Below are 14,564 nucleotides of genomic sequence, written 5' to 3' on the forward strand. Positions count from 1 at the left end.
ACTCATTTGCGTATACTTTTCATGTAAAAGTACTAAACGAGTTTAAGGACATATTTAAGGACATGTCTGTGTATCGTTGTTTGGGTTTTACTGACCTGGCCATGTTCTGACTCCAGGTGTGAGTTCCATCCACGGCCCAGTCGAATCCCAGTGCGGAAAGCAGAGAGTGTTGGCTCTCCTCCCCTGGTCTGCGAGGTCCCAACCATGAATGTGTGGAAGCTCATCAAACCAGGCATCAGAAAGCACCTGACAGGTCTCTACTTCAGCCACGTCTCTGCATCAGCTGCAGGCCAAACTGACTGGCTGACTACCTGAATCATACTGGAGGGACAGACGTGCTGGTCCAGCTTTGAGTTCAGACATATTAAAGAAAGCATTTCTAAGAGCAGTTTGAATCTCTAATTACACAATGGTTTGATTTGATTTTTAGCAAGTGATTCCGTCTGCTATGAAATGTTGAATTTCACTATTATTCAAATTGGTTCCCTAATGAGTGCGTGTTTTACTGGCTGACAGGGAAGGGCAGAGCTGCTGTGTGCACGACTACCAGAACTCTGAGGAGTTCTGCTCAAAACCTTCACCACCCTGATCACACTCACACACCTTCTACACAAGCCACAAGCAAACAGGTAAGACCACAAGGCGTATTATATATATGCAAAGATCTCTCCACTTCTCCAGGTACAGTGGAGACTTCAATGCATACCACCTTTTAAGATGTAATGCATGCACTTGAAGTACTTTAAGATGGCTGAAGCCCCCTCAGTCCAGCATAATTGTGACCAGCGCTCACTACTAACATCCAGACCGCTTTCACCAGCAGAGTGACCCTCCAGAGGCCAGGGACTCTGAGACCAGACCCAAGTGTGGCAGTGTGACCCTATTTCCAGAGGCCTGACCAGCTCTCTCTCTCTCTCACTCTCTCACTCTCTCTCTCACTCTCTCAGCTACATACATATCACTGATCACAGACCTGAAAGTCATAGATGCACCTTATAAAATGTATGTATTTCCTACCCAAGCTCCCCATCACTTACTGACTGTTAGTGTATGTGAATTTTGGGGCATTATCCGATGTTAATAGTGACCAAAGGTTCATAGGGAAGAAAATGATGGGTGTCCTGTGACATATTAGATCCTGAAGATAACCCATATTACCATTCTGGCTAAACCAAGCTTAAACATCCACCATTTACATATCTTCAGGTTATATTTATTTATTTATTTGTTTTAGGACAGGCATCCAATAATGTCATGAAGCTGGATTCCCACCAAGCCCTTACTCAGGAGAATAAACGACGGAGAATCGCAGGCCCACATTATCCACTACGTTCTGCAAATGTCCTCTGAGCTTTCTGCCTGATTTGTGTTTGTTCAAATGCACAGTGCGTCTTTGGGAGAGCAGGGCAGGCGAACAGAAGCAAGTTGGCTCTCAACTACCTCTGCTAACACACACACACCTAGACCTGAGCCCTTTAATGGCACTCAACACTGCAGCTCTGGCTAGGGCTCTGGACACCCACAGGGTTGTAGCACCTTTTGAATCCATACTTGTATTTTTATTCTTTTTATTTCTTGGAGTTTTAGATGTGATGTTTTTGGAACTGATTTTGTCATGTCATGATTCTTTGTGCTATTGGGTAATATTTTGTACAGTACCACGATGGCACCTCTGGGTGTTTATTCCAGTTAACTAGCTACAATGTTCCATGGTCATGTCCCTCATATGACAAAAATGAGCTGAATGTCAGAAGATTTGAGGTTTCTCACTACTCTCCTAATTCTTCCTTTAATAGTTTTAATGTAACTGTGTATAATGGTTAGTGCCATTACCTCTAATTCCTATAGGTACAAGAAGCTCATCTTCATGCACTAATGACCTGTGGGTAAGATTATGGCTGGAACTTGTTTGCAGGCTGGTGGACACCCCTGCTCTGAATCAAACAAAAGCATTGCATAGTGTTTCCATAGTTAAGACATGAACTTGGACGAACTATTTGAGGTTTAAACTTTTGCTTGCTTCACCTGTCTGCTGTTACTGATAGCTGTGATGCAGAGTCTGTGTTGGGTAGTCAGTGTGTTGAGTGAGCTCTAAAATCCCTTGTTCCCTGATCAGGCTGTGACGTTGGCGTGGAACACATTAATTCGAGATTAAGATGTACATTTTATAATCTGAGCCCTCCGTCATTCATTTTAAATGATTCAAGGAGTCTATAAATGTTGGTGGGCTATATTTTATATTGTAACAGCTGTTCTTAATGTGACTTTTATGGTAATAAGTGCCAGTTATGCAGAGTTATAAAAATACTGGCAAGCTTTTTTACTTTGTGACCAACCTAAACTGCAGTCCTCCATTTTGAAGGGTCAGAGCGTTGTCTAAAGATGAGCTAGACTTGCACTGGGCCATGTGCACTGGTCACCTGCTTTAACCTAGCAGTCCCACAGACTTTTTAAAAATAATATAAGGATGGGGGGGCATTTAGATGTTTTGGTGCAAAAGCTGATATTAAGAGACATGTAAAATCACTGCTGCTGTCTGAGACTAGTGTGGTTGACTTCACCTTTTGATCATGTATGTATTAAAGCCTTTAATGCACCCGCTGCCTGAATTTCTTACACGTGTGAACTTGCATTTAAGAATAAAGAACACCACACACGAGAACATCATACAAATTTATTTACATGCGCCTATAAAACGTTAGACTGCATCGTCCTCGGTTCCTCAGCGTTTCTCATGGTCCCCAGTGATGAGCTTGAATCTACAAGAAAAACAGCAAATAGTTTAAAGCTCTTATCGTAAACTAAAGCACAAATAACGAGCAGGACCCGGCTGGTACCTTACAGGTCTGTCGGGGACATCACTCCAGTTTCTTGGGATTGTTAACCGCCACGTAGTGGTACAAGACCACCAGCAGGAAGAGCGACACTCCCAGCATGTTGGCGAATATGGCCAGCTGCACGTCCGTCACCATGCTGTGGAGGACACAGACACACGGTCAGCCTGCTGGGTCGGAACCACGTCGGTGGGGCATTGTCCCGGAGTGAGACACTACTCATCACCGCAGACGCCGCGTAAACACACCCAACTCACGCAGCAGGACACACATCTCACACGGGTTTTACAAGAAACATTTAAAACACACACACAGTCGCATGAAATCCAAAGTCTGATCCTTACGTTGGATGTTGTTGATGATTATTTCTCTCTTTGAGTCAAGTTTGTCGGTCGTGTCAAAGCTCCGATTATCCACATCCGGTCCTGAACTTCCTGAAGACACGTCATCGTCCAGCAGCGCGGAAGTGACGTCAAAATGACGCAAAACGCGTTAATCCGCCAAATTTGCCTTTCGAATAAAAATAATTAGCAAGACCGGGCAATATCATATCGGTGTAATATAAATGAAGGTAACAGTCTAGCTGGTCGCTAACAATATTTCAAATGAAGGCGCACACAAACGCGACATACATGAGCGACGCACTTCCCCTCCGCGCCAGCAGGGGCGCCCGTGTTGATGGCGTGTAGGAGAAGAAGAACATTCAAACGTGAAGGCGAAACTTCTGTGTTTATTACGGACATCAGTTGGTGTAGGCGCCTCTATTCGACCTGTATATCTACTTAAGCTATATTTCAAATCTGCAGTGTAGTGTACTGTGCATAAAACATTTTCATCCAAAGTGTTAGATTATTATAGGCATACCAAGCAAGCCAGAGACAGCGTAACCAAACATTAAACAAAGCTCATTAGCTGGATATCTAGGTAGGTACAAAGCGTCCGTTTGCTTTAGACCATAAACCTTTAATAACTTGTTAAGAACTCATTTGAGCATCGACACGTCCGCATTGAAATTTAGAGCTGCTGGTCGGCTAACGTATATGATTTAAAGCTTAGTAACATTACGGCCACGTCCTACTTCTAGTGATCTACACTTGTTATCATGTCTAATGTACTGCTCGTGTGATCCTCCTTAATGCACTTGTCATTTTCTTATGAAGCTTCTGATTTGACCATTAAAACAACCACATGTTAAGAAGGCAGGAACTTAATCTCTGAGACTTAAAATACATTGCCTCGGTTCAGTATTGTTTAGATTAATCCAGGGACATGGAAAACATGCCATTCATACAGTAGTTACCAGTTTCTTCCCAAAAACGGAACTGGACCAGACTTATGAGTTTTTCTAAATGAGCTTGCTGTGCTTGGTGTCCTGTAGTCCAGCAGGTCATGGGTGTGACCGAGCTGTGGTCCATACTGAGTCCAGTACAGGAGACCGTGCCTTTGTACAGCCTCACAGGAAAGACGCTGGCTGTGGACCTCAGTCTCTGGGTCTGTGAGGCACAACATGTCCAAGCCATGATGGGCAAAGTCACAAAGCCCCATCTGCGGTGAGAGCGCCACATTCAGACACAGACGTTTGGGTCAGTTTCTCCAGAACAAGTCCCAGCCACATGGATAAATGGACAGAACGTCCTGTAATTCTGTTTCTGCTCTTGTGGTGTTGGCTTGTGAGCTGATATGGTGTATAAGGACATTGTTTGCATAACACATGACTTAAATAAGACCTGGAAATCACTTAATCCACACTAGATCTTAGAAATTCAACATTTATCTGTATGTCAAATAATGGTTGAAATTTCCACATGGTGCTTTGTCGGGCCATCCTAGTTTTTCTCTGTTAATTCACTCTTTTCTTGCAGCAATTTATTTTTCCGTGCTTCCTCACTCCTGCGGATGGGCGTGAAGCTGGTATTTGTCATGGAGGGAGAAGCTCCCAAGATCAAAGCAGAAACCATGAGCAAGAGAACGGAGACTGCTTTCCGCGGTAGTAAAACCAGAGGCGTGCCTAAACATGCAGCGCTAAAAAGCACCAGCAGAGGGCGCTTTAAGGCTGTCCTTAGAGAGGTAAGAGTATATTTATGAGAGGCTACATACACAGAGATAGGGTTATTAAGTGGGTGGATGCTTTTATTATACATTTATATATAGAATTGACCAAAATAGATTGGTATCTCATAATGATAATGAAGTGATGGCATGGATGAATCAAAAAAGGGTTCTTCACCATATTTATAAACACCACACCTGTTTGTAGCTAGCTCATGCTTGCATATTTATGCATAATAATGCATGAATGCTTATATTGTATTTATGATTTATGTTCAGTGCTTTATGACCAAAATCACGATCTTGCGACCCTTAGATGTTGTTGCTCTCTCTCAGTGTGCGGAGATGTTGGACTGTCTGGGCATACCCTGGGTGGATGCAGCGGGGGAGGCGGAGGCCATGTGCGCTTTCCTGGACTCACAGGGCTTTGTGGATGGCTGCATCACCAGTGATGGCGACGCCTTCCTGTACGGAGCTCAGACCGTCTACAGAAACTTCAACATGAACACGAAGGTGCTAAATGTGCTAATGCGCTAAACCCTTGAAATATACATACAGTGTGCAAACGTACAAGATTACTAACATGGCTGTGGATGTTCCATGACACGCGCTCCTCCCCCCGGTCCTAAAGCTTGCGTTTCCCACATCTGCGCCTTGCTCCTCAGGACCCTCAGATAGACTGCTACAGGATGTCCAGGGTGGAGGAAGAGCTGCAACTGGAACGTGAGACGCTGGTGGGCGTGGCCCTGCTCCTGGGCTGTGACTACCTGCCTAAGGTACGCCCAGGTGACCCAGGTGCTCCTACTGCTCATGCGTGCAGCTGCGTGTCAGCCGTGTGAGTCCTGTTTGTTCTGCTCCTGCAGGGGGTTGCAGGTGTTGGGAAGGAACAGACACTCAAGCTGATCCGGAGTCTGCGGGGACAAACACTTCTCCAGAAGTAAGCGTGCAACAGAGGGTTTTTCAAAATGGAATGGTAGCTCCATTTCTCCTGCACATATTGCAGACGTGGGGAAGGGGTGGGGCTAGAAGCCTGTGAGGCGGAACCAACAGATGAGCTGTAGAGGGGCCGATCACTGTAGTCCAACATGCTGCAAAGAGCTGAGTGGCGAGGACTCGAAGCAGCAGGCTGGTGGAAGGAATGTAGCTCACAGCACAGCAAACACACCCACACACACACTCCGCAGGTGTAGAGAGGACACACACACACCTAAACACACACTCCGCAGGTGTAGAGAGGACAAACACACACCCAAACACACACTCGGCAGGTGTAGAGAGGGCAAACACACACTCGGCAGGTGTAGAGAGGGCAAACACACCTAAACACACACTCCGCAGGTGTAAAGAGGGCAAACACACACCCAAATGCACAGTCTGCAGGTGTAGAGAGGGTAAACACACACACTCCGCAGGTGTAGAGAGGGCAAACATACACTTTGCAGGTGTAGAGAGGGTAAACACACACTCTCTGCATGTGTAGAGAGGGTAAACACACACACTCCGCAGGTGTAGAGAGGGCAAACGCTGCTGGCCCTCTGACACATATACATGAAGAAGATATTTGATTTCACAGTCATGCACACTCCTGAGTAGCTGTTATTGGACCATGCTCTTTTATGATCATGGTCTGATTATGGTACTGACCAGCTGTCAGTCTCATAATTGCACGTCCTTCCCGTTTCCATTGGCACAGGCTGGGCACTTTGGGAGCTGATGAGGGTGTTTAGTAGAAACGGTCTGGTTGGTCTGACGCTGTGCTTGGTGTGTTAGGTTTAGCGAGTGGGACAGAACTGACTCAGAGAGTGTGGAGGTCGCTGTACAGAAGGTCAGCCACTGTCTGGTCTGTCGTCACCCTGGTGAGATTGCCACAAGTTTCCTGAGTTCTTAAAGGTTGATATTATATAGAAAATTGGAACTTGTATTCTTGACTTTCTATCCATAAGATTTAATATTTGTAAAAACTGTTTATTCTTGAAATGTTTCTTCATTTTGCAAGCAGCACCCTGCTAGCTCTCTACCCGACTGCTGAAGGCTAATTCTCTCTTGGATATTGTCCTTCTGTTGTGGCTACTGCAGGTTCTGCTAAATCCCATGAGCGGCATGGCTGTGTGTTCTGTGCCAGTAAACGCTTCTGCCAGCCTCAGGACTACGACTCCCAGTGCCCCTGTGATTGGCATCGCTCTGAGCACACTCGCCAGGCCACCTTAATTGAAATCAACATTAAAAAGTGACTTAGTTTTCACATATCTAATTACAAATTAATTAGGGTTATTGTTGGTTTTGTTTTTTTTTTATTTTTATACTTTTATATATATTGTCATGTCAGAGTCTTCAGAAGTCTAATGATAGCTGTCACTTCCTAGGAAAACCCTAGCGTGTGACAAATTCCCTTTCACAGAGGTGAGTATCAGTGTAGTTAACACTATTAATGTAGAACCAGTGATTTTGCAGAATTTATTGTGGAATTCATCTCATCTTTCAGATCATCAATGAATTCCTGGTTCCAAAGGACAAACCTGTTTACAGTTTCAAAAGAAGGAAACCCAGTCTACTCCTCATGCAGGTCTCGGTCTCTCTCCTGAATGTTTGGATTGTGATTTAGACATTTAGGCCCATTTAGACCATCAGATGTCCACTACGAGTTCTGTTGTGGAGCGCCTACCACTGTACCCGACAGCCTTCTTGAATGTTTGTGTCTGACAGAAATTTGCTCTGGACAAGATGGAGTGGCCTACACACTATACCAGCAAGAAGGTTCTGGAACTCATGACCTACGTTGAACTCATGAACCGAAGATGCAGAGCAGAAACACCAGCGCAGATCCATCCCATCAGGCTAGTTCCCACTACGCAGATCCTCACAAGCACCTGCACTATTCCTTATGTTAACCATTATTAATAGTGGAAGTATATAAATACACACACCCACACTCCTATATTCATGAATAAATAAGCACACACCCGCACTCCTGTATTCATAAATAAATAAACACACCCTGCACTCCTGTATACATAAATAAACACACCCTGCACTCCTTTATTCATAAATAAACACGCACCCAGCACTCCTATATTCATAAATAAATAAACACGCACCCAGCACTCCTATATTCATAAATAAACACACACCCAGCACTCCTATATTCATAAATAAACACGCACCCAGCACTCCTATATTCATAAATAAATAAACAAACCCGCACTCCTGTATTCATAAATAAATAAACACACCCCGCACTCCTGTATTCATAAATAAATAAACACACCATGCAGTCCTGTATTCATAAGTAAACACACACCCCTCACTCCTTTATTCACAACGTGACGTCTGTTTTTGTTTATCAGAATATACAAGAGACGAATAAGGAATGGAATCTCCTGCTTTGAAGTCATCTGGAAGAAACCAGGTGGGGTTCCACATTTCCTGTCTGGAAATGAGGAGGAAGTGTTTACTGTCTGAGGGGCCTTCCTTAATCTTCAGCCTGTAACAGTATAACAAACAGCATCGTGTCCTTACTGGGGTCAGTGGTTGTGGGTATCTCTTAAGTAAGGTATATTTAGTAGCTAATGTGCTTTGCAAAGTTTCAATTCCAATGTGTATTTATTTGTTGTCAGACAGGGCTGCTTGTCTCGAGGGGCAGAGGTGTGACACGTGTCACTGTTGGCCTTGTTAGTATCTTGTTGTGAAGGGAACTTGGGTGTAGATGTGGGTGGTGTGATTTGTGGACCACAGGTGACGGAACAAATGCATCAACCCTAAAGTGCTAAAGCTGCTTCCTCTAGACACTGTGAACTTTGCCCCCCACCACCTCCACACCCAGGCAAACTGGAACACGGGATTGAATATCAAAGGTTCATTATAGACATTCTAAAACAGCAATTAAAGAGGAACATGTGTATTAGTTTTTAAAACATAAATCATAAATAAAAATGTACTTAAAATGTATTTTTTTTAAAGGGTATTTTCCACTAAAACAATAAGTGAGTTTACATTTCATTCATATGCCACTAGATTATATATATATATATATATATATATATATATATATATATATATATATATATATATATATATATATATATATATATATATTACATACACACTACTCAAAAAAATAAAGGGAACACTTAAACAAGACAATGTAACTCCAAGTCATCCACACTTCGTGTTCAGATAGGAAGCAACACTGATTGTAAATCAATTTCAACTGCTCTTGTGCAAATGGAACAGACAACAGGTAGAAATGAGAGGTTTTCAACTGATTTCAAAGATTTTTATTAATTGAGATCTAGGATGTGTTATTTTAGTGTTCCTTTTTCCTTCCTCCATTTTTTTGAGCAGTATATATATATATATATATATATATATATATATATATGGATTATATATAACATGTTTTTATTACATGTGTAATGTTAAAGATGCCTGTGTAATATGTGCAGATCATTACGTGTTTCCTGAAGACTGTGCCCCAGAGGATCCAGACGTGGTGAAGACAGTGGAAGAGGAGAATCTGTTCTCGGTGGCGTACCCAGACCTCGTACAGCGCTTCAACAAGGACAGCACCGAGGCCAAGGCTGCCAGATCAAAACGTAAGGCCAGATCAAACCACTATCACCAGACCAAACCACTATCACCAGACCAAACCACTATCACCAGACCAAACCGCTATCACCAGATCAAACCGCTATCGCCAGATCAAACCGCTATCGCCAGATCAAAGCGCTATCGCCAGATCAAAGCGCTATCGCCAAATCAAAGCGCTATCGCCAAATCAAAGCGCTATCACCAGATCAAAGCGCTATCGCCAGATCAAACCGGTATCACCAATGTACTCTCCACATCTCTTCTCATCATGATGCATGTGCTGTATATCACATAACATCATAGAACACTGTTGGGTCACCTTGGTTACAGCTCAGAATATAATAAAGGTGAAAATGGACAAATGTAATTCAGTGATGCTTCTTAACAGCAGAATATGTCCTAGTAACTCGATGACAGAACTTGAACATGTAATAGCAACTAAAACACCAGAACACTTATCATTTGGTATAAAAATACTTTTTCCTCTTAAGTATTCTAAACACCAGAGTTTTTCATTTTCAGAAATAAAGAATCACAGCAGTGCAAGGCAATTTTTTAGCATTTATTTTCCTTAATAACAAAAGCAGACAGTTATTTGTCTGTTATTTGCTATAAGTGTGTGTGTGAGAAAACACGTCATAGTTTCTCCTGCCTGACTTGAGCCCCAGCCGGTGTCTCGGGCCCCTGGGTAAGGGTTGCGGCACTGCAGTTCAGGAACGTGGCGGCCCTGATGGCTTCTGGGTCGTTAAGCCTTCTGTGTGATGTCAGAGGTCAAAGGATGGAACACTGCTTGCGACACCCTGTGGGGGTTGGATCGCTGCACTTTCACACCTGCACTGTCAGGTCCCAGCAGTCCTTCAGCACGTAAACGCTTTGATTAACACGGGGTGTTTCACAGAAGGCTCAGTCCATTTATCTCTGTTCTACTGTCTTGAGACACTGTCTCTCTTGATCGCTCACACACGTGCACAAACGTACCCACATCTGCTATCACTGTCTCCCATACTCATATCTCTAAAAACACAAATACATGACGTACAGTCTGAGTTTAATAAATTAGTTTAATCTGTTTAGCTATAATTTAATGGTTAAAATTCTGTTTGTCTAAGGTCGCTTCCAAATGTAGCAAAAGAAATGAAAAAGGAATATTTTCTCAAACATTTTGATTAAACAGATACTTGTAGCACCAATCAGATCAAATTCTTGAATGATCATAATGTACCACTTCTCTGTTTTAATGCTATAGCTATATCAGTAATATGGAGGCATTATGAACAATATGTCTGCGTCTTTTCTGTCGGCAGCAAAGAAAGTGAAGGTGAAAGAGGAGAAGGCTACCGAGTGCCCCGACGGGTTCTCCCAGCTCTTTGCTCAGATGTCTCTACAGACCTCATCGGGCCATGAAGCCCCAGTATCCTCACAGATGAAACCAAACAGGTTTACAGTACTGCAGTCCACAGCTGGCCTGAGTCCCAGAATTATACATGATGCACCAGAACCTCTGCCGCACTCATCAAACGGGAAGGAGATCCAAGCAGGTGCAGATACACCAGCTACCCCCCAGCACTGCCCTACAGGACAGCCTGCCTGCACCAGCCCTGCAGGCACTGGCTCCTCTGCTCACAGCTCCCCTTCTGTGTCCGTGGTGATTGACCAGCTGCATCTGAGCAGTATCGACTGGGAGGCTTTATCCTTTACTGCTTCCCCATCTTCCCAGCTTCATAGCAGCCAGGCTGACCTGGGGTCTGTGAATTACTTGGATGAAGGGGCCAGAACATCAGATAGTAGCTCATCCACTGTTCTTAGGTCAGACTGTGGAAAGTTATCAGTTTTGCAGTCTGAAGAATGTCCACTGAGAGAAAGGCTCCTTCTAAAGAACATGATCAAGTCTGGTGACCTTCTGCACACAGGAGAGCCAACCAGAGCCACTCTTCAGAGTGCCGCTTCTCAATCTGAGGAAACCACTTTGGGTGATTTAAGTCATGGTTTAAAGCCAAATTCCTGCCAACCAGTGACTAAGTGTCAGATAGTTCCTCTTTGTGCACAGTATGAACAGTCAGGTCCTAGTAGACCTGCTGCTCACATGTCAAAGGACAGAAGCTCACATGTCAAACAGACAGAGAAGCCCAAAGAGCCTCCTATATCCAGACAGGATAAACCGAAACACTCTGCACTGTTTTCAGCATTGCCTCAGAGAAGCTATTCTGACCCTAGTTATGACCGTCTATCCACTGATCTGCAGCACACAAATCAGCAGAGAGCTTGTAAGAAAAGTGTTTGTAGAAGGCAAAGTTCTTCCAGTGAGGCCAGCGATGTGGAGAATCACAGGAAAACAGAACACAGGAAAAACACACCCAAAAGTAAGGCCAGATTCAAAAAGCGGAACGCTCAAAAATCTCTTCTGCATCAGCTCATTAGGCAGAACAGTAGCAGTGTAATGCCCATGACGCACAGACCAAATCCTGTTCACACCAAACAGAGCTCTGACTCCACAAAGCCCTCAAAGCTGCCACTCTGTGTGGTCTTCTCCGAGACACCTCCCCAGATACAGAAGTCCAGTAGAAACAGTGGAGATGATTCAGACTGTTCTATAGACAGCCCTCGGCCATTAGCGGAGAGACTGAAACTTAAACTTGAAAAAAATACTGTCCCTAAATGTTAGTGTTCATTTGTTTTGCTTTTAGAAGTGATTCGTAACAAAACTAGATCTATTATCAAAAACGTATGTTACTGTGGTTTAGACATTATAACTGGTTGCATAGAAATAGCCAAAGTATAAAAACCAACAACAACGTTGTTCGTTGAAGACAAGCAGCTGTATTGTGTCTGAACCTCCAGAATGACGTGTTTTAATGATAAAGCGGCAGTCCTGGCCTAATAACGAGGTAGTAAATTGCTAAACGTGTCGCTTCCTCCCTGTCAGGAGCGCAAACGTCCCGTCACACGCCGCCGTTTATTGCGCTGCGCTGCTTGATCGGGAGTGACATCTGGCGCACCTCTGCAGACATGAGACGGGTTCGGCTGGCAGCTGCGACACTGCTGCTGTTTCCCCGGTGGGCGTATTTTTTTTTTTGGGGGGGGGGGGGGGGGGGGGTGGAAAATCTGGAAATGTATAACATTGTAATAATTAATTGTGGATGTAAACTTAAAAGTTTTGCCAATTAACTGGCGTGTCCACCACCACCCCCCATAACAAACAAACCGCATCTGTTTACATCAGCATTAATTACAGATCCAAGCAGTGTATTGCACACGCATCCTCCTGGCTGTGTCGTTTGTCTATTGCGTTTCCCCGAGATGTATCGCATTAAACTGAGAATGGCCGCCACGTCTATTTAAAGTTACTTCTCACAAAAGGGGAATCTAATTATTTTCTTTTCTCGTGCGCATTACCCGGTTTTATCACCATATTCACACCTCGGTGATAACGAACGTCGTTCGTCGCACTTGAGGTCTTTGAACTTCTCCAAGCTGTAAGATCAACTAATGGCCAGTCTCGGCTGGTATAAAGTCTCACCTGAGTTGTCACAGCACACTTGCTCTACACCCGAGGCGACTACAGATACATGGACGGCCTCCCCGGGGAACTCGTCCAAATGGATGGTGACTTGGCAGTTGATATTGTGACCGCGAAGCTCTTGGCCCAGTGGGACTGGAGGGACGAACACGCGAGCTTCGGAGACCAGCAAGGTTCGCTCAGATGCAGATCTTCATCACCGGAGTCCTCTTTTTATTCCACCTGTTCGTCCCCCGAAACCCAAAGAAATGCCAGCGACTGCCAAACGCTCACCGACTTTGCGTATAACGGGCATGGCAGGAAAGGCTCCAAGAGGGCGCAGCTGAAGCCGCCCAAACCGAAGATGTCGACCAAGAGGCGCATGAAGGCGAGCGAGCGGGAGAAACTGCGCATGAGGAGTTTGGCCGAGGCGCTGCACCAGCTGCGCGACTACCTCCCTCCCGTCTACAGTCGGAAAGGTCAACCGCTGACCAAGATCCAGACGCTGAAATACACGATTGAGTATATAAAAGAACTCTCGGACATTCTTAGCCAAGAATAAAGCGACGATCTTTATTTTATTTTATTTACAGTGATCATTAAGTGGAGAATTTATTATCACCAACTTGGATGACGTGTACTGTAGCCCACCCTTGTACAGATTGCCCCTTTCATGGGTCTGGTGCTGTAATGCTGATGTAAATACTAGTTCTGGCAATTTGTGCTGTCCGTTTACCTTATTTTCCTATGTGTTTAATTGCCATACGTTGAAAAAATGAAATTACATAATAAACTCCTTTATGCAGGATCATGGACATGTTTGGCATACTGTAGTTCTGTAGCGAACTTGCAGTGCCAGTGGTGAATCGTTATTTACCATTTATTACTGAGTTTTAATCTACGGTCTGGCGTATGTCCTGCAAACGTCAGTGGGAGAGTCACAGACCAGATACGGTTTTGGATTTATCTCTTTAACTCAAGAAGTCTGATATGGTTTGTACAGTAGATGCTGTGTTTTCATTCTATATTGTATTCTTCCTAATGTATAACATTAGTTTTCCCTGCGCTTAGATGCAGACAGCGTGCCATTTCTGGCCACTGCTTCAAATCCTCTGTAGATTTTTATTCATTTTGCCAAATTCTCTGTATTAGACATCGGATAAAGACTATTTACAACAGTCACAATCACTGATCTTAAAATCTTACTGAAGTTGTTGTATATTTGATTTCTTTTATCATTTCAGTAAAGTCGAGTCTAATAAAATTCAAAAGTTCCCCTGTTGTCTTGTCTGCTTAATGAACCAATAAACAAATAAATGTGTTAAATTGATCAAAATATTGCAAAACCACTGCAATTGGAGTCTCGGCTCATCCGAACCCCAGCAGTTAAACCCCAGATCCTCACCATGCACGTTGCAGTAATCTTGTGCAGCACGGTACATTTATCAGCAGTGGCGCAAAAAGGGGGTATGCAGCGTATGCGACGCATAGGGGTGCTGCACTAGAGGGGGCTCCAAATCGATGCTGGCAAATTATTTGCCGAGTTGGTGGGGGTGGGGGGTGGAGTACGGGGGACGACGATAGTATGTTTGCATACA

General features: G+C 44.1%; 4 protein-coding genes across 16 annotated transcripts in view; 3 read left to right on the plus strand and 1 right to left on the minus strand.

Moving 5' to 3' along the window:
• agbl5 (AGBL carboxypeptidase 5) overlaps positions 1–2,596 on the plus strand; it is a 13,045-nt gene extending 10,449 nt beyond the window's left edge. For 5 of the 12 annotated variants that reach the window (XM_077005460.1, XM_077005456.1, XM_077005466.1 and 2 more), the window contains 3 exons: positions 117–253; positions 517–629; positions 821–2,596. In XM_077005460.1, the coding sequence (XP_076861575.1) occupies positions 117–253; positions 517–629; positions 821–898 (328 nt within the window). In that variant the 3' untranslated portion in view covers positions 899–2,596. The remainder of the gene's footprint in view (positions 1–116; positions 254–516; positions 630–820) is intronic. The other 7 variants (XR_013130849.1, XR_013130850.1, XM_077005464.1 and 4 more) reach the window with 7 other exon arrangements.
• A 64-nt stretch (positions 2,597–2,660) lies between these two features.
• On the minus strand, positions 2,661–3,190 carry ost4 (oligosaccharyltransferase complex subunit 4 (non-catalytic)). 2 transcript variants are annotated; one of them, XM_077005469.1, is made up of 3 exons: positions 3,179–3,190; positions 2,843–2,973; positions 2,661–2,759 (listed from the first exon to the last, which is right to left on the minus strand). In XM_077005469.1, exon 2 carries the CDS (start codon positions 2,970–2,972, stop codon positions 2,859–2,861), a length of 114 nt encoding a protein of 37 aa, XP_076861584.1. In that variant the 5' UTR covers position 2,973; positions 3,179–3,190; the 3' UTR covers positions 2,661–2,759; positions 2,843–2,858. The 2 variants fall into 2 exon arrangements, with proteins under 2 accessions (XP_076861584.1, XP_076861585.1); XM_077005470.1 differs by having other exon boundaries at positions 2,838–2,973.
• A 353-nt stretch (positions 3,191–3,543) lies between these two features.
• On the plus strand, positions 3,544–12,538 carry gen1 (GEN1 Holliday junction 5' flap endonuclease). The gene is made up of 14 exons (XM_077005467.1): positions 3,544–3,758; positions 4,213–4,384; positions 4,697–4,901; positions 5,220–5,396; positions 5,549–5,659; positions 5,747–5,820; positions 6,654–6,739; positions 6,960–7,110; positions 7,247–7,283; positions 7,366–7,446; positions 7,587–7,717; positions 8,228–8,289; positions 9,326–9,475; positions 10,775–12,538. Exons 2-14 carry the CDS (start codon positions 4,224–4,226, stop codon positions 12,130–12,132), a joined length of 2,784 nt encoding a protein of 927 aa, XP_076861582.1. The 5' UTR covers positions 3,544–3,758; positions 4,213–4,223; the 3' UTR covers positions 12,133–12,538.
• A 40-nt stretch (positions 12,539–12,578) lies between these two features.
• Positions 12,579–14,214, plus strand: msgn1 (mesogenin 1). Its single transcript, XM_077004518.1, has one exon. It carries the CDS (start codon positions 13,037–13,039, stop codon positions 13,526–13,528), a length of 492 nt encoding a protein of 163 aa, XP_076860633.1. The 5' UTR covers positions 12,579–13,036; the 3' UTR covers positions 13,529–14,214.
• Positions 14,215–14,564: the final 350 nt, after the last annotated feature.

This window comes from Brachyhypopomus gauderio, chromosome 5, assembly GCF_052324685.1.
Source record: "Brachyhypopomus gauderio isolate BG-103 chromosome 5, BGAUD_0.2, whole genome shotgun sequence".
NCBI lineage: Eukaryota > Metazoa > Chordata > Actinopteri > Gymnotiformes > Hypopomidae > Brachyhypopomus > Brachyhypopomus gauderio.